The following is a 20,081-nucleotide window of genomic DNA, read 5'->3' as shown; positions in this document are numbered from 1 at the left end:
AGAGCCTTGAAAATGATTACATAACAATATTAAGTAATGTTTGCTTTTTCAAAAACAGATTTAAAGTATTTGTTAAAAGCCTAAAATTAAGAATGAAACCACTTATAGTGAATAGTGGAATACACATGGTATGATCTACCATTGACTTACCATCTTTCACTGAGGAAGCTGCAGAAACAGTATTGTGTTTATGCTACACTGATTCAGTGGGGGGGATCCCTTGCCCCATGCGATTATGACCATCCTACTCCCATCGGGTGTTCCAGCTGAGAATGTCCAAGCCCTTCAGAAACACAAATGGACTAAGCTTCCACTTCCAATTGTGGGGTACTTTAGAGAGGGGTAAATGGAGGCACAGAGGTTAAGGGACATGCCTAACGCCAACTAGTGGTAGGACTGGGAATAGAACACAGGAATCTGTGTGGCCAGGCCTCACTTCCACTTGCCCCAGTTATCCATCCCTCAGCTCTCACCAGAACCCAGGAATCCTGACCCCAAGCCCCATACCCCCCTCTCCTCAGCTACAGCCCCCCCATCGGAACCCTGCTACCCCACCTAGGCAGATTAGTGTCCCTCCCTCTCCCTGCTGGCTACAGGTGTTCTCCTTGCCCCCTCCTATTTTATGATTGGCTGCCTCGCTTCAGCTCGCCAGGTAACGGATACCGCTCTCTGATTGGCCAGGCCTGGGCGGTATCCCTCTGGGGCGTGGTTTCAGGTGGGCGGCGCTTGCTATTGGTCCGCAGGTAGGGTGGGAGGTGCTCCATTGGCTGTTGTGGCCGCTAACCTGCTGGCTTAGGCCGCCATGTTTGGAGTGGTAGCGGCGGCGCTAGGGCCGCTGCAGCCGCCGGGCGGGGGTCGCCGCTGAGCCGGGCGCGGGGTGGGGGCTTCCGGGGGTGCGGGCCGCCTCCTCAGGGGGGACCCCAGGCGCGGGGAGGCGGGACCGAGTCCGACCCCAACTTCCTGCCGGGACTTCGGGCAACTTCCAGCCCGGGGGCGGGGGAAGCCGGGGCGGGGTTAGGCTGAGGGGCTGTCGGGGGGTGGGGGGACGCGGGCCGCACTCCTGGGGGGACCCACTTCAGCTGGCGCCGCAGCAGGTAGGAGACAGCCCTCCCCCCACCGCCCCTGTGCTGGGGGGCGTCGCTCCTTCCGCTCGGCTGGTCCCCCAGACCTAGAGCCGGGCTGAGCGGGGGCACCCCCGGGCCCGCCTCCCACCCCCGCGCGGGCCAGGAGCCTGCGGGCACCAAGCAGGGCCACGCTCCCCCCACACCGGCCGTGACCCAGCTCTGCAGGGGGCTTGTCCCCAGCCACTGTGTGCCCGGCCCCCAACGGGGGAGAGCCTCCTCTCCGCAGTAGGGAGCTCCCGCATGGGGAAGGCAGGCTGTGCCCGGCTCCTAAGTGCAGCGACCACAACGCCCCGAGTTGGGACACGGACCCTAGGAACAGGAACATCTGCAAACCAGCTAGTGGGGCCCAGGCAGTAAAGGGATCACCACACTCTCTGAACCAGAGCTACCTGGGGAGGAATGACCCCAATACTCAAAGACTGACAAATGCTGTAGGTTGTGTCCCCGCAGCTGTTACACGCCTGCTTCAATATATACTTGGGGGGGGGGGGGGTCTTCAGATTATTAAACAGGTTCCTAACTAGGTCTCCCCACCCCCTAAAGGGAGGCCAGCATGCAGCTGGAACCTTTTCCCTAGAGACCTAGTTAACATTGGTTTGGGATACAGCACTATTTCTTCCCTATGGGAAAGTGGAAAAACTTCTGTGTGGCATGAAAAATGTGGGGCTAGAAGAAGGATGAGTAAACAACTTTTCTGTAAATAAAGTGTCCCTTCCTTTCTCCAGTCTCTTAAAAAGAGCTTTTCTTGCAATATTTTTGGCCAGAAGTGGAAATATGAGAAGTTTTATTAGGAAACTCTGGGGGAAAAATTGCTCTTGAAACATTCAGATCCTAGTTTTGCCAACAGTGGAGACAGATTAATGTTCTGACAGTTGGAAGCTTATCTTATCTTCTCTTAACCTGAATAATTTTGTAAAATTAAGTTTAACTGGCCCTATTATTTTTTGACATTACTATTTTTTTAATGCTTATCCCTCTGCTTGTTAGGTGCTTTTAAAAGATTTTATAAAGTTAAAGCAAGAGTACTACAAAAGTAATTTAAAAGCTGACATGTTTTTGCAGGACCAGGGTCTTGTGGAGGTGGGTAGTCTCATTGATTTCTATGGTATATAGTGGGTAAAGTTAGTCATGTGTTTTAGTCATTGCAGGATCTAGCACTACATCTGTACTTTAATGTGTTCCAGTTTTTCTGTGTGTGTTCATTAACTCTATTTTTGCTTGTGTGTGCAGGTGGACTGGATATCATTGGGGAAAAAAGAGCTTGTAAATTTCACTTGCTACTTCATTGGAATTTAGCATAACATTAGTGATTACTTGTACCCTCCAAACCAGTCAAATCTTTATGCCTGGAACATATTTGTCATTTAGACTTTTGTATTAGTACCATGCCTAGCAGAATGGGATCGAAAATGAATCTGAAGAGAGACTTCATCAGAATAAAAGCACATTATAATGGGTAAGTCATACAGTCCTTTCAGTGCTGCTTTATATGTGGTATATGTGGTTTGTCACTTTAGTTACTAGCGAACAATAGTCCATGAACTCATTTAGTAATGCAGTAACCAAAGAGTTGATGGTTCCAATGGATACTAACAAATCATTTTGTGTATAAACAATGTTTGTAAATTTACTTGGATGTTAAAATGTTCATTTTTTAAAATTCCTGAATCTTTATGAACTACTGAGAGATGCGTCTGACTTATTTTTGGTTAGCTTGTTTTTGGTTTCTGACCAAATCTGTTTTGAAACAGAAGTGTTGATGTATTTGCTGATCCAGTTTGAAGATTAATAAAACAATGTAGTCTCTTAAACCCAGGCACAGCTAATATATTTAATTGGTTTTTCTTAGACCCCAGTCCTGCAATGAGTTCTGCATTGGCAGATTTCCATTAAAGTTAGTGGGGCTGTGCTTGCGAGTTGCTGTCCACCTGCATAGTTCTCATTGAAAGTTTGGGGATGTACGCTGTGAGCTCTTTGGGGCAGGAATTGTCTGTGTTTCTACAACACCTATCACAAAAGGGTCCTGATACTAGTTAGCACCTTTGGGTGCTAGTGTAATGCAAATAATTAATTTATAGCTGCTATTATACTTGCATAATTAGAGGTATTGTTTCTGTGGTTAAAATTGTAGACTGTCCAGCAACTGCCATTGTTTGGCTTATTGATTTCCCCCACCACCACCTTAATGAAAACTCAAAAGGATTGTCTGTCAGAGAAATATTTAGGCAGTTGTGGGAAATAAGTGTTTGGGTTTTAACTATAAATTATTAGTAAATCCAGCAAGAATATTTGCCTGCTATATTTAAAATTCCGTTATTAAAAATGAACTTTAAAAATCCAGTTTACCTTTCACTATTTATGTTGTTGGTCCATGTTGAGTGAAATGCAAACATCAAAGAGTTACAGTTACACCTATTACCTTCACTTTGGTTTATACCGACTTTCATTTCCTGGCAACTTCGCCAGCAGGTTGCTTTTGTTGTTTAGTTTCTAACATTGTAGGGAAATGTTACTTTTTAAACTGAATTTAAAACAATCACGAGAACGCTTCTATCTAGTTTTGAATCCTGCTGCCTCCCTTTTTACTAAATATAACTGAGCTTAAAAGTAATTGACAGTGACTTTTTAACTTAGACTTGAGTTTTGGCCTTTTTCCTCGTAAGCTAAAAATAATGTTGATCCCCAGTGTATTCATTGTCAGTAATTTGGTGTTTAGTGTAGTTATATTGTTTTTTTTTCAATAAGCAACTTTGTTTAGTAGCAGTTGGAAAGAGGACGACAAAACCGGGATGAAGAATTTAGTCTTTACACACTGTGAAAGGGAGTAATAATATATTACTTTACTAAGGCTATGGCTATACTGTACCGCTGTAAACCCTCTAATGTAGCTGCTCTAAGCTGAGGAGAGAGAGGTCTCCTGTCAGCTTAATTACTCCAGCCCCTGAGAGCAGCAGTAGTTGTGTAGGCAGGAGAAGTTCTCCCGCTGACATAGCGGTGTCCGCACTGGCACTTAAATCAGCATAAATTATGTCACTTGGGGTGGCTAATTCACATCCCTGAGCAACATAATTTATGTCAAATTAAGCTATAGTGTAGCCATAGCCTCATACTCTGTTCTGATGCGTTAGTAGGATCCGCAAATAATGCCTTGAAAACAAAACGACTGGTTCCATGGATATATAGGGAAAGTTTTTGCTCCTGCAGTGAAATGTGGCATAGTCTTGTGGCTAGTGTGGGGGGACTGGAAGACAGCTCCTTGATTGTAAAACTAGCCATACCATCAACTCTCATTCTAACCGTGAGCGAGTCACTTAATCTCTGTGACTCGATTTACCCATCTGTAAAATGGAAATCCACCAGAACCTTTCTAATTCACACTTCATTACAGATATGATAATTTGCATATAAAAATATGTCCTGAAATATTTAATGAGGCCTTGTTTATAGTGAGGATTAATGTTAAGACTATCTTTCAAAATATTGCAGGACATGATATTAAATTTATATAGCTATTATATATTTAATAGATTTGTTTTTATTATAATAGATGTGTAAGTGAATACATGTGAAAATAAATGAGCACAGTGTATTTTGTGGTGCATTATTATTGCTGTTATAATGTTACTCTTGCTCAATAATTTGTGAAATTTTGATAATCAGCAGTGTTTAGTGCTAATTAGCAAGGTTTTACTACCTGACAGGGCTGTTTGAGATTTAATGAGTACTTGTAAACAGCTTTGAGATCTTTGGATGAAAGGCTTGCACCAAACAAGTGCTGCTAAGTGTGCCTAGTTTAAGTTGAGTAGAGATCTTTATCCTAAATTTATAAGACCATGTCAGTCTGGGTTTATGATTAAAGGATGTTCTCAACTTAATTATAGTAGCACTAGAGTGGTACTACATGTTTGAGATGTGAAAGCTGCTCTGAAACGGTGTAGTCCACAAATGTTATATCCAATATATATGCACAACGTTCAAACCCAAGAAGTGTTTCCGGAATATAAAATGTGTAATTCTCCAAAAGTTTGCAAGGTATATGTATAGGCTTGTTCAAGAATGAAGCAGACCTTTGAATATTTGAAATTCGTGGTAACATTTGATTCATTACTAGAATTCACTGGAAGGAATGTGAATATCATAAAAGGAATTAGTAAAAGCATTGAGAACATTTTTTGTACTTCCTGCAACAAGTATTCTGTAATTTTCATGAGTCATGCAGATTGCATTTGTAGACAAAAATGGTTCTTTTTTCTTACAATTCATTCAGAACCTCTGAAGCATTCTAGCCATCATTGATTAATGTTGTTCTCAGTTGGAGAAGAGCAAAGCATCTGTCCCACTTACAAAGTAGGGGTCCCAAAATTACTGAATTTTGTCTTTGCTTTGTTGACACACAGTTCTATGTTAAGTAAAAAGTTTATGTAAAACAATTTATGGGCTAAAGCATAGCGTAAGTGTTTCAGTATCTGTTCTGGATTCCTGCTTTCATATCTGCAGATGTAGTAAAACATACTATTTCAGAATTAGTGTCAAGAGTTATTCAGATAGCTGCTAAATAATTTAGAGTGCCAATTGATGATAGTACAATATACCTTTTTGAAATTATGATTAAACAAATAGCCTGTTTACATAAGGACAAGGAAGCTGCAAAAATCATGACTGTTGTGATTGTGTCTCCATGGAGTCTCAGGAGCTATGGCATTTGTATTTCTTGGGTGTAATAGAGTTCCTTATGTAGCAGAAATGACAGCATATGGAAACTGAAGTATAGAGCAAATTTGTGTAATTTCTCATTTCATTTTAAAAAACATTTTGTTGCTTGTCTAGATTATGTATAATCCTCTGAAGTAATCTGCATTAAATCCTATTGACTACAAATGAACTGCATGACTCTGGTTAGCTCTGGCCTAGCCAGCATGATTCTAACCTTTGCAATGCCTCATCCCAAGAATGCAAGAAATGCTCTTAATCCAAGTATGTGCCCAACATTGGCCCCTTATGCCGCTTGATGGAGTCTGGCTTCTTAAATCTGACTGGGGAAAAGTGCATATCTAGTGGGATTCTTAAGTAAAGTTTATCAACAAATAGTCTTCATTCAGCTATGCTCTGACCAGCTGATGTAGCTGTTGGCATTCAGATTTAATGTAGTAGATCTCAATAATATATATAATTGACACTAGTTAATTGGATAACTACTGTGCACAATTGGATCAGAAATAGATGCTGCTTGGGCAAAATAACAATGGAAGTTTTTTCATCTGCACTTCTCTAATTAGTACAAAGAATGGCAGTCCATCTCCCACTTAAAGTTTTAATAATTTAAGGCTTGATCCTGCCATAGGTTTTGCATCTAATACTTACACTGACTTCAGTGGGAGTTCAGGGTATGCATCCTGTGGTAGTAATATGCATTCTGGGCCAGATCCTGAAATGGATGTTAGGCATTGAGTAAATTCCATACTCAGGGGAATTTCAACATCAGAGGTTGATCTTCTAACTCTGTGGTTCCCAAACTTTAACAACCTGTGAACCCCTTTCACTAAAATGTCAAGTCTCGTGAACCCCCTCCTAAAAATGAATATTTCCAGGGATTTTCTCCTTTTACCGGAGTATAAATTATAAAAGCAGTGATCTTGGAAATATAAAATTTGTTTTTATGATATGCTTATTACACACTATTAGTATTAACTATTATTTATCATTACAGTATTTTTATTACATTATGAAAATGGCAACACTCTTCCAAGATTTCACTTTCGTAGCTTGTATCACTTTGAATAAGGCTGTTATAAGACAAGGCTCCTATGTTTCATCAAGGAGTATCAAATGTGAAACAGCATGAAGGTATTTAAGAAGCCAACTCGGAGTTCCTCCTACACAAGCATTCAGGTCTTGAGCAGTCCAGGCAAACAACGCACGTTACAACAAAGCTTAAACTTGTTCTTCATAATAATTTTAAAAACAATACTAGCTGCCCATTTAATTTTAAAAACAGCAAAAAAATATTCACCTCCCTTTCCATTTCTTATAAGGAGTCTTGAAGTTTAAATCTCCTCAGTGTGATAGATATGCTTGCTTTGATCTGCTTAGCTCTTGGAAGTCCAGGGGCTCCGTGCTGCTGGCCCCGTGCTGCCTGGGATCACTAGGGACAGCTCTGTTCGCCATTAGGGAATTTTTTCCTGAGAACCCCCTGTAACATTTCACGAACCCCAGTTTGGGAACCACTGTTCTAACTGAAAGCATATAGATGGAATACCCAAAGTGGATGGTGTCACAGCGCAGGTACACACACAGAGTTGAATCAGTTTTCACCTACAAAACAACATGACTGAATAGTTATGTGATTCTATCCATCTCTCCTGTGTTGTCTTCACTGAGCTAGTTACACGCTGAGTAGAAACAACCTGTAACTTGAGCTGTATTTCATAGTATTATTGATTTCATAGTCAGGTACCTAGAGATACAGGTATGAAGGGCCCTCCACGGAAGTCATATTAGAAATTTGTTGTAACTTTTGGACAGAAGGTGTTTGTTACATATAAATAACTGCTGTTGTTACATACATGAGAGAGATCCTGGCTAAAAGGTCATGTGGATATTCTGCAAGTTTGGTTTACATAATACTGAAGTATGGGACAGTGTTAAATTAGATTGACTTTTTTCTGGATCTGTAACTTCTTATGTCCTTTAAAATGTTAGTTTCAAAGGGAAATAATTACTTTCTTAATCTCCTACTGTAATCTCATCCCAAAGCATCTTTACATACATGGGAAATGTAGAGTGTTGCCATTCATTCCTGTCCATGGGTAGTTCTTCCAGTAAGCCCATCCTGGTCATGTCCCTGTGTACAATGTCCCGCCATCTATTCGGAAGTCAGCTTCTAGGTCTGACCTGTTGTGTTTTTATTATTTTCGTTGGCTTACTATCATTCGTTTGTTCTACAGTGTCCGCATCAGTGTAATCTTTCAGTTGCAGCGAATCCCCTTGTGACGGTGCCCCCCCATAAGGCTTTATGGAAATATGCTTATGAATATATGTGACATAACTGGAATATTTTCTGTGCTACATATGCTCTGTAACATATCTATGTAAAGGTTATGATCTACTGAATCTATTAATCCTATTTGTATGCATGTATCATTTTTGTACTCAAAGTTATGAATATTGGCCGTGTACTGGCTTGATTTCTAAATAACCTTAGAGCATTTGGTTAGTTGCTGGAGAAAGGAATTCGCAAAGTTAAGTGCCCAAACAGGAAGCACTTAAGGAACAATGCATCTTGGAATGCTCCAATCCACATAAGTCTTCCTGGAGATATTCAAGATACCATGTGGGCAATGGCTTCTGCCTGTAAAAACTGTGAGTCATGCATGGACATGTGACTTGTCCAGGTGACTCCAGAACTCCATCTTGGAGCTGGACTTTGCATAGGAGAGAGGAGGGGGTCTCCACACACAAGAGAGAGTCTATTTAAGCCCATGGGAGACCCGTCCATTTTGTCTTCAGCTGGCTAAAGAGAGGGCCTCTCCACCCCCAAAGATACCTGGAAGAAACTGGAACAAAGGACAGTGACTGCAAGGGTTTTGAGTAACTGCTGGGCCCAGACTAAAAGGAGATTAGTCTGTAAAAGGAAGCATTCTGGAACTGGTGAGGATTTGATCTGTATTCAGTTGGATTAGATATAGACTGGCGTGTTTTGTTTCATTTTACTTGGTAGTTCACTTTGTTCTGTCTGTTACTACTTGGATCACTTAAATCCTACTTTCTGTATTTAATAAAATCACTTTTTGCTTATTAATTAACCCAGAGTATGTATAATACCTGGGGGGGGGGGGGGGGGGGAGAAGGCAAACAGCTGTGCATATCTCTCCATCAGTGTTAGAGGGCGAACAAAACAGATTTATTTGGGTTTAGACCCCATTGGGTGTTGGGCATCTGAGTGTTAGAGACAAGAACACTTCTGTAAGCTGCTTTCAGTTAAGTCTGCAGCTTTGGGGCAAGTAATTCAGACCCTGGGTTTGTGTTGGAGCTGAGAGGCATGTCTGGCTCAGCAAGACAGGGTGCTGGAGTTCCGAGCTGGCAGGGAAATCAGGGGCAGAAGTAGTCTTGGCATATCAGGTGGCAGCTCCCAAGAGGGGTTCTGTGATCCAACTCGTCACACCCCTACCTTGGTGTCACATTTTATTTTCCTTCTAACTTCTTCGTTTATTTGAATACATCATTCTACTTTTCAACTGCCATCTTCTGAAAAGCTCTCATCTCTACTGCCTCCAGCCTTCTGACGTCTTTTTCATTTAATGCAACTGTTTTCAGACCATAGAGTAATACTGTTAGTACAGTGGTGTGATAAATTTTCACCATGGTACTGAAGATAATGGTTTTTATCCATAATTTCATCAGGCTCCGTGCAGCACTTGTAGCTAAAGCACATTTCCTTTTAAACCTCAACCTTGATGGAACCATCATCACTAATCAAGCTTCCTAGGTGTACTCAAGATTGTACTTGTTCTATGATTTCCCTGCTGCATTTCAACACTTCATCTGTTGTCCCTTTTCTAGTATGAATCCCAGGCAAGATAATGGAATGGCTGATACAGGACTCAGTTAATAAGGAATTAAAGGAGGGTGATATATTTAATGCAAATCAACATGGGATTATGGAAAATCTTGTCAGACTAACTTGATATCTTTTTATCAGATCACAAGTTTGGTTTATAAAGGTAATAGTGTTGTCATAGTATACTTAGACTTCTGTAAGGCAGTTGACACACAGCATTTTGATTAAAAAGATGATATAAAATTACCCTGGCACACATTAAATGGATTAAAAACTGGCAAACCAATGGGTCTCAAAATGTATCTCTAAATGAGGAATTGTACAATGGGTGTGTTTTCATTGGGGTCCCACAAAGATCATTTCTTGGCTCTATGCTATTTAATATTTTTATCGGTAACCTGGAAGAAAATATAAAATCATCAACGATAAAATTTGCACATGACACAAAAATTGTGGGAGTGGTAAATAATGAAGAGGACAGGTCATTGATTCAGAGTGAACCGGATTGCTTGGTAAATTAAGAGCAAGTAAACTATGCATTTTTAATATGGCTAAATGTTTACCTCTAGGAACAAAAGAATGTCACCCATACTTACAGGATGAGGGACTCTCGTTGGATTTCCCCAAGACAGGCTACTCCCATCCATCATCCAGGGGACATGCCTCTATGCTGTTGTATCCTAGTGCAAGGCCTGCTATAATAGTGATTTCAAAGTTAGATGAAGTATTTTCTTCAGATATTTTTGTTCTTTTTTTGTAACACATCAAGATTTATGGTCTCTCTAAGATATTGCCCTAGGGCAATAAATAATATTTATGTTAACAGAAATCAATCTGTCTATTGTCTCATCATCATAGTGTGTGTGCTTTAGCTATATTCTTCCGAGAACATACTTTGGTGCTTGAAATAACAGTTGGAAATTTTGGTTTTAGTTACAATATTTTTTTTTGTCTCTGTATTTTTCCATTGGTTCCTCTTCCTCACTGTGCTTGTATTTATTTAAAAACAAATTCTACCAGTAAGAAACATATTAATATCTGAGGAGAGGACATGAAACGTGGCTGGAGTGTCTCAATTTACAGAAGTGGTAATAGTCTCAAAATGGTTCTGAATTACTTATTTAAGCACACCATGTGCTTAGATGTACAGTTTGACGATATGGCCACAGCTCAACAAATCCACCTGTCTGTAGCCTCAGACCACTTTATTTATTTATTTATTTAAAAAATAAAGTTTAGATAGATAAATAAACAATAGTTCCATATTTCTTTTATTATATTGCAGGGGTGGGCAAACTTTTTGGCCTGAGGGCCACATCGGGGTTCTGAAACTGTATGGAGGGCCGGGTGTAGTGTATTAAATTGCTCCCCGTAGGAACAGTGGCACAGCAAGCTGAGGTTGCAGAGGAGGGGCAGGGGACTAGCCTCCCCAGCCGGGAGCACAAGGGCCGGACAGGACGGTCCCGTGGGCCATAGTTTGCCCAACTCTGATATATTGGCACTACTGTTATCTGTACACAATTGTATACAATTATATTTATTTTGTAATTAGATTATTGAACAGATTGCCACATGAAGTTGTTGAGGTTAAGAATTTAGCAAAATTGAAAAAGAGATTGGATATTTAAACAGATAACTAGAGTTGTTACAATTATGGTTAAATATTTTGGGGGATATTAAATATCATTCTTCAGGTCTTAAGCCAATCTCTGACAATCAGAGATCAGGATGAGACCAAATGTGGGGAGTGCAAACTGATCTATATTGGCCTACTTTAGGATTCTTACGCCTCCTGTGAATTATCTGGTACCAACCACTGCACTAGACAGCCTGCTGGACTAGATGGACCTTGGGTCTGATCCAATATGACAATTTGTGTGTTGCTATAATTAAAAAAAAATGCAAATTTATAAATAATTTTCAATATTTAATCCTATCCCCATTTGAATGTCCTGAATCCTAGGGCCCAATCCTGTAACCACAAATGTATAGTTCCATTAAGGACATAACTGGTATAAGCACTATATGAAGACATGGTGAATGGCCTAAAAAGTTTACATACTCCCTATCCTACAAACACTTGGGCTTATACTTGCAGCACTGGGTCCTTACAGGATAACCTCTCTGGGTCAGTAACTGTGACTTTGTATGCACTGTAGTAGCCGCATTGGTCCCAGGACATCAGACAGACAAGGTGGGTGAGGTAATTAATGCCTTTTATTGGACCAACTTCTGTTGGTGAGAGAGACAAGCTTTCCAGCTACACAGAGCTCTTCTTCAGCTGTGTGTGGCTCGAAACTTTTTCTCTCTCTCTCTCTCTCCCCCCTCAACAGAAATTGGTCCAATAAAATGTATTACCTCACCCACCTTGTTTCCCCGTCTTTGTGTCTGTATACAGTGTCTGCCCAGGGCCTGTGCAGCCACGAGGCAGACTAGGTGGCTACCTAGGATGCCAAGTGGTTGGGGGTGCCAAAAAGCGGTGCCCCCCCCCAATTTTTTAAACAGCGGAGCACCAGGCTGCTGCTGCTCTCTGCCTCCCAGTTCCAGAGGGGCCGCCAGCAGCGCGGCTAGTCCCTCCCCCTGCAACAACCCTGGGCACAGACACACTCCCGCCTGCCAGCCCGTTGCAACAACCCCCTCGTGCCCACTCCTCCCTTGTGCCACTCCCTCCTTGCCACTGCACCCCCTGTAACAACCCTGGGCACAGACACCAGCCCCTTTCAACAACCCCCTTCTGCCCACTCCCTCCCTGCCACTGCACCCCCTGCAACAAGCCCCTTTTGCCTCTCTGCAATCTCTTCCCTGCCACTACACCCCTGCCCCCTCCACTTCTTGGCCACCTCCACTCCCTGCAACAGTCTCGTGCACCCCCCTCTCTGCCACCTTCACCCCCTGGAAGAGCCCCCATACGACCTCCCTCTTTGCAGCCCCCTTCCCCCCACCCCGTGCCCCTGCACTTTGTGAACATCTGGGCCCCTGTGGGGAACTTGACCGTAGGAAGGTGGGGGCTGGACATCGGAGGGGGGGCGCAAGGTGGAAGTTTTGCCTACGGCGCAAAATATCCTTGCACCAGCCCTGTGTCTGCCTCCATGAAGAGTCTAGATTCTGCTTTGATTTTGAGAACTAGTGTAATTTAAATGCTTTTAATTATTGAGAGCTCTAAGAAGTACTTGTGGACTCCAGACCACTTATTCTAAGGTTGCTTGCAAAATAAACCTCAGTCTCACTCAGCAAATCATGGTAGCTTATCACATTAAAGATCAACCTGGAAAACTATATTTAAAAACCTGCATGTTTTTTCATTTCCATTAGGAATAATTAGTTAAGATTAAAAACTGTAATTTAAGATCTCTTCAAATGTTAAAGAAAAAAATTCCATGTTGAAAGATTATATAGCCCACTTTTAATCTACATTTGAAACTGATAAACTATTTTAAAAATATTGTGCTCACAGCTTTACTTCCAGTCACTCTTAAAAATTGGCTTGCAAAAATATTCCTTTTGCCTTCCAAAAACAAACAACTTACAGCCATATGACCTAATAATGCATGCATATTTTTCTTGACATAGTCTCCACATTTTTGACACTTTGACTAAACAGTTTCCATGAAAATCAACTTGAATATTGTAAAGTTTCAATTTCCAGCAGACATACACAAATGTATGAAGTAGGTAAGACAGCTTGTGTTTTCTAAAATGATCTGTCATATAGGGTGAAAGTAGCAAAACTAATTAAATCATGTTTAGCTTATTCTCCTCATTTCTGTTCTCCTTGTTGACTTCAGTACATTACGTGAATAATTTACATATGGCTCTAAGTACGTATTCTTAACTGAGAAGTGCAGTTGTATAGTTATCCACTAGAGGGTCTTACACTTTTTTATCTCTGAACATCCTTCAAACACCTGCTTTTTTTGCCATGTTTATTTTGTGTAGCTTTTTCTTGAGGTACTTTAACTTTAACGTAAAACATGAAAAATCTACTTCACATGTGCAGTTATATACAGACTAGGTCATGTAAGCATGTTTTTTAGTTTTTACATGCAACAGCTTAGTGTGACAAGATGTAGTTTCACAAATAAATTCTCTAGGGTACTAAGTGGTTTACTTTGTGTGGGTTTCATCATTCTAGAAGCACTGAACTTCGTAGAAAGGAATTAAAAACTTAAGCTTCAAGGAAAATAATACGCCCCCAAAAAAGCATACCCAGCTTGCTAAAAGCTAAAACTTAGCATCCCGTTCTAATTGTCTGTCTTTATCATCTTTCAATAGTTCCATGTTGACTTCAGATTTTAGAATTTTGTAATTATCAACTATTTTGCTAAAAGTATAGTTTTTAGCTGAAGTGTGATGCAAATATTATTTTCAATGCAGTAACTTTGAAATTAAAGTTTTATCACACCTAACACCAGAAATAACTTTGCCACTCTTCTCATTAAAACCATGTAAATGTGATAAGTCAGATTTTAAAACTTAATAATCTGTTGTAGATCTTTCACCATCCTACTGGTCAACTGTTATATACAGTGGTTTGTCAGTTTATTCCAGTCTCGCTTTCCTTCCCCCATTTGTTTCTTTCGTCTTAAGTAAAGTTGCAGGAGGTCAGGGACATTTTTTGTATTTTTAATTTTTAAAAAATGTTCAGAATATTTTTAATTTATGAAATACAGCACAGAAAAATGTGGAATTTAAAACTTATTTTTTCAGAATATTTACATAAGCAAAGTCTCTTTAATAATGCAGGGACTTCTGAGCTGCTGCAAAGTCCTATGTAAACTCCGACATGTTTCAGTCTTTGATTCCATCTATCTAAAGAGAAAATCGCTGTGGCTAGTTTAGGAGTTACAAAAGCTATGCGTTTTTAAAATGCCTATTTAGTTCATTTAATGTAAGTCTCAATGTTTAACAGCCAATAAAGCAGATATTGAAAAGCCAGGATCGTTAATGTAAAATATAATATTAAAATAATGTTGAGATGCAAAGGCAATCGATCTCCCCAGGGACACCAGAAGAGCCTAGCCCTTTCTCACAGGAATAATACTTGCTTATTCAAGTAGTCCCATTGATTTCAATAGGATTACTTTAGTGAGTAAGTGCTGCTTGTGTGAGTACAGCTCAGCAGGATAAATTCCACAGATACAGCTACTGAAACAAGCAGTTTATGGCAGATGCCATATTTCTGAATGAGGGAATACATTTTGTGATTTAAATCTGTGAATTCATCTTTTGCAGGGACATCCTAATAACAAATTTGGATGCATCAATGAACTATGGTGAACTTTGTGATGAAGTGAGGGAGATGTGCAGTTTACAACAGGAACAGCCAATTACCCTCAAGTGGATTGATGATGAAGGTATTACAGACACATGAGAGATTCTTTTGTAAATCTTTACTTGTTTTCCATATTGTATAGTATGACAGAATATTAGGCGGGGGTGGGGGGGAGAAAGGGTTCATGAAATTGCTTAATTTAGTTTTCAGATAATCAAGGCATTTTTTTATTGTAATTTATAGATATCATGGGACATAACCCTGTTTCACATAACAGGAAGGTTTGGATAAATGAGGCTCAGATAATCAAGGTTGTGCTGTACTTGAATTCACTTTTTAATCTTTTTAAATAATGAACTTTTTCAAAGTGTAATTATCTGAAGCACTGTTTCCCTAGATTGATTAGGGAAATATATGGTGGGAAGGAATGTGGCAGGGTGATTGCTTTCTTTACCTGGATGCTCCATTTTCTTTTTATTTATTTATTTTATTGTAAATGGAGAAAATGCAAACATAAGGGAACTAGAATTGTGGATCTGTTCTGATTGTTGAGGTCCATGGACTGCCTTGACAGGGTGAGAGCCCCCATTTTCCAAGAGGAAGTCATGAAGTTACTAATGGCTATGGCTTAATTAGATAATGATTGTAGAGTGCATGTAGAGAAGGGGTGGAGTTCCTTGCTGGCAGAGCTCCAGGACTACATACCCAAGTCTCAAGATTCTATTTTTTTCTGATTTTCTTTCTCTTGATTTTTTTTAATCTAAAAACATTAGTCAAAATGCTCTTAATTTTTCTTCCCTGTGTGTGTGTGTGTGTGTGTGTGTGTGTGTGTGTGAGAGAGAGAGAGAGAGAGAGAGAGAGACACCTTGGGCCATCCTGATGGGAGTGTTTCCTTCTGAGGACCATGTTGCAGGGGTAAAAAGTAGTGGCCTTTGCCCACACCTTTTGGAAAGGTTAATATAGTAGGTATTGTCAGGTGAGCCTGTAGTATTCTAGGCCCCACCTGTATCTTGCAGTGGGCTGGGATGAACTGTAAGCTTATGGATAGCAGCAGCTAGCTGGTCAGTCATCCTGAGTGCTACTGCTCAGGAGTTATGGCAGGGGATCAGAAGCATGGCTCTGCTGGAGCAAACTTCCATGTTCATTCCCTGACTAAAGCCTTGCAGCAGAAAAGACTTTACTTTGGGTATTGTGCTTAAGAAGCAAATAAAATCAGTTCTACAGGGATTAGGCCCCCTCCACAAAATTACTTAGGTCTCAACCCTGCATTGAGAGCCATGCAAGCAGGTTCCTGAACCTGTACAGAGTCCCGTTGAAATCACTTGCAAACTGGAATCAGATCGGGCCTTTTGTTTAAGGGCGAGAGAGAAATTGACCTTTGGGGAAGTCTCCTGAAAGACTCCAGAGAACACCAGGTCTTGACCTTGCTTGTGAACAAACTGGCATTCTCAGTTCTTGTACCATGTTGAAAAAGTAACCAGTCCTTTGTAATTTATGGTAAAGATGTTGTTTAAAAAGGTTTATTGGGCATTTGGAAAATCTGCTCTTTTTGTTTGGTACTTCCGTTACCTGGGAGAGAGTAGAGACGCTAAGGTAGAGTCCTTTTCTGTAAGGAAGCTGACTGAGATCACCCCTTTGGCTAACACAGCTGAAATACCACCAATGTATAACTGATTCTCCAGAGATTGAAGTCCAAACTAGACGATGACCTAGATCATTTTGTCTAGCCAATTAGAAGGATAAACTGATTTTTTTCCCCTGTCTCCTCCAATTCTTTTCTCTCCAATGCACTGTTGCTGCACTCCTTAAGTCAACATGGATGGATTTTTCTAACTCGCTTTTTTCCTCTTGTTGCCACTGATGAAGCCGTGCTATTTTGGTTAAATCAGTTGTAGAATATCTTAAAGGAAGATGTGGGACAGTTGACGGAAGGACATAGGCTTGTAAAGTGCTGCTGCAGCCCGTGCCTGCATGTTTATACCACAATTAAGCAGCCTCTTAGCCTGAGCATTAGTCAGCTGATGTGGGCCAGCCGCTGGTGTCTAATTGCAGTGTAGACATCCCCAAGAGTATAATTGATGTGAACAATCACTTGAAGAAAGAATGGTTACTTACCCCACAGTAACTGTGGTTCTTTGAGGTGTGTTGTCCACATAGATTCCACATTCTGCCTTCCATCCCCATTTATCGGCATCCCAACACCTGGGATTCTTATTGGCAAAGGAACTGAATGGTGGTTGAGGCTGCCTGGCCCCTTATGCCCTTGCCTGTGACATGGGTGCTGCCGCACTCCCTGGCTTGAGTGGTTTCCATCCTATACAGGGTTTACAGTTTGGTTCAATGTCTCTCGGTACCCACTCTATACAAATTGTTCCAGCAGCCCTGGTCGGTAGTGGTCATGAGGGTCGCAGGCCTGGCCACAACATATACTGCTAGTCAAAAAGAACCCAATCTTGTGCATAAGCTGCATGTGCGCCATGATTGGAATCCGTGTACACAACACATTTTGAAGAATCACTCTGACTGCAGAGTAAGTAACTGTTCTTTTCTGGGTTTAAGCTCTGTCACCCTCTCTCTGAGAATTTTTGGCAAGTCACTTAACCTCCTTGTCTCACTTTACCTTCATATAAAATGGGTATAACTATATTTCCAACCATGTTTGTTTATAAAGTGCTTTGAGAGCAAGAAGTGAAAGGCACTTCAGAACTGTAAAGCTTCATTATTCAATAGCAAGTAAAAAAAAAAAATCTTTTAAAATAAAGTGCACATTTTAATAGCAAAATGACAAAGCTTGATGAAAAGCTGTTCAGAATTCTTCTTTATGCTATTCTTTGGCATGCATGTGAAGTAACATTTTTCAAAAATGTGTAAGTCCTATTTGACTTTAAATACAATTTGAGTCAGATAGATGCTGCTGAAAATTTTACTTCTAGTCCTATTCATCTTTGGAATGAGTGTGTCTGCTTGCTTTCAAGGTGATGATACAACTGTGTTATGGAAAAACTAAATGTTTTTGCCACTTACGATTTGTGATGTTTTGCACAGAACATATGACAAGAACTATAGCAGTGATACATATTTTCCTTTTTCTGTTGATTATTCTACCTGGCAGCCACCTTACTATTTCTGTAAGTCATTGGATGCAGCCTTGATTGTAGTATTGGTCTAATGTATCCCATTGAAGGACTAGTAGATGGATTGATGTTGGCTTCCTTTAAAGGAACACTTGTCTAAAAGAGACAGTACTGTTACTGAGTCACACTGACATTACACATTATGGCGTTTAACTATGGTGTGAGCAAGGTGCACATTTTATGTGAACTGAATGCTTTCATCTACTTGAGTGCTATTTTCAAGGGACGTTTTCAAGGTTGATAGAGCCAAAAGTGACCTCTCCTGGTGTGGGAGGGAAAGTGTAGTAAGCTGTCTGTCTAGCACTTAGGAAAAAAGTGCTAGTGTACAGTGCTTGAAAAAGTAGATAAGGCATCTACTAGATGAAAGGGTACACATCCCCTTATAGCTAGAGAGATGGGGATTGGGAATTCACCTTAAAGGCCCCACCGGGACCCTTGCCCCATCCAACCACCCCTTCTCTCTGTTCCCTGACTCCCAGGCCAGGAGCTCGGGGGCCAGGCAGGATGGTCCCGCAGGCCAGATATGGCCTGCAGGCCTTAGTTTGCCCACCCCTGGGATAGCTGCTAGGAACATGAGGGTGCTTTCCCTGGATCTTTCTTGGAACTACAGCTTTCATATCTGCCATGGGCTAATAATTGTCTGACAAATGTAAAACTCTTCTGACACTCCTCTTCCTCCTTAAGTTGCTGGAAGTGAGGGAAGAAGTTCCTTCTTTTTTCATCTCAGTGACTGTGAAGAAGGATGTTGGTGTAGTGTGGTCTGTTCCCTCTCCTCCCTCCTCTGTAAGGTGGGACAGTGCTCTGGAGTCTACAACTTTAATTCACCTACAACCTCCTGGTTGCTGTGAGTACGGGCAGGCTGGATAAAAATCAATGATTTAAAAAAAAATCATTTTTTATTTAAATCATATTTTTTGATGCTTTTTGAGGGGAAAAAACGTATCTAAAGAGAGTTTTATTTAAGATACACTAGCTCAAAGATATCTCATCATGGAATAGGGATTATAAATTCTAATTCTATAGTATGAGACAATATATTCATGTAATGTTTAAGAAAAGTTTTTGTAAATGAGTTCCAATAGTCATGGATTGGGGACCCAATTTTATGGGGTTCCAGGGGCTTCTGTATAGATTATTTAGGTTAATCTTTCTCTCTACCCAATGAGACTCAGTGCTCAGTCTAGAAGATACCATCAGAGATGCTTAGTTTTGCAGTTCTCAAATTGTGGTTTTTTGTTTCCAGAGATAACATGCTTGTTAACAGCAAAAATGGTTTTAAATAAATAAATAAATAACATATAGAGGTGAGAAATAACAGACCTCAACCCTTTGTTCCTCTGCAAATTTGTGTACACAGAGTCAATCTCTTACCTCTCTTTAAAAGTGCAAAGTTTCAAAAAGTTCAATGAATAGAAGATTGTTGGGGGCGGAATAGATCTGGACAAGGAGAAAAATCTGGAGATAAATGTGAGAAGGGAGGGACAGGCAGTAGAAACAAAAGTGAAACAGTTTGAGCAGCATATTCCAGAAGTCTTGAGGTCTTTGAGTGTAGCCTTCATTGATTTGAGATCTACCATACCATTCTCTAGGGTTACCATATTTGAACATTCAAAAAAGAGGACACTCCACAGCGGTGTTGGCTCTGTCCCCGCTCTGCTCCAGGTCCTGCCCCCTCCCCGTTCGGTCCCGCCACCGCACCCCTCCTCACCCCTTAGCCACCGCTGGCTTGCTGTGTCCCTCCTCAGTCCCCCACGTACCGCTCGCCTCCTCCCACCTGCCACTCACCACCTCACTCCCCTGCCAGAAATCCCCATGCCCACCCCATGATTAAATCAAGTCTTCCTGACTAGTGATTTAAATCAATGTGATTTAAATCAAATCCACCCTGAGTAGGGGTGATTAGATATTCCTGCTCCCCTGTGCTTCCCTCACTCTCCATTTTTGTTCTCTTCTCTTGTGAGTAACTTCAGCGTCTCCCTTCACTGCTGCTCACA

The 20,081-nt window shown here is 40.9% G+C and overlaps 1 protein-coding gene across 4 annotated transcripts in view; it reads left to right on the top strand.

Moving 5' to 3' along the window:
- The first annotated feature begins 1,019 nt into the window (after window positions 1-1,019).
- Window positions 1,020-20,081, top strand: part of PRKCZ (protein kinase C zeta) — a 167,434-nt gene continuing 148,372 nt past the window's right edge. The window contains exons 1-3 of one of the 4 annotated variants that reach the window (XM_034753538.1): window positions 1,020-1,094; window positions 2,355-2,580; window positions 14,914-15,035. In XM_034753538.1, coding sequence (XP_034609429.1) covers window positions 2,510-2,580; window positions 14,914-15,035 — 193 coding nt within the window. In that variant the 5' untranslated portion in view covers window positions 1,020-1,094; window positions 2,355-2,509. Of the gene's footprint in view, window positions 1,095-1,135; window positions 1,556-1,609; window positions 2,581-14,913; window positions 15,036-20,081 lie in introns of those variants that run through there. The other 3 variants (XM_034753539.1, XM_034753544.1, XM_034753540.1) reach the window with 3 other exon arrangements.

This window comes from Trachemys scripta, chromosome 19 (assembly GCF_013100865.1).
Source record: "Trachemys scripta elegans isolate TJP31775 chromosome 19, CAS_Tse_1.0, whole genome shotgun sequence".
Lineage (NCBI taxonomy): Eukaryota > Metazoa > Chordata > Testudines > Emydidae > Trachemys > Trachemys scripta.
The sequence above is the reverse complement of the archived record's forward strand: the minus strand, read 5'-3'. Positions and strand labels throughout refer to the sequence as shown.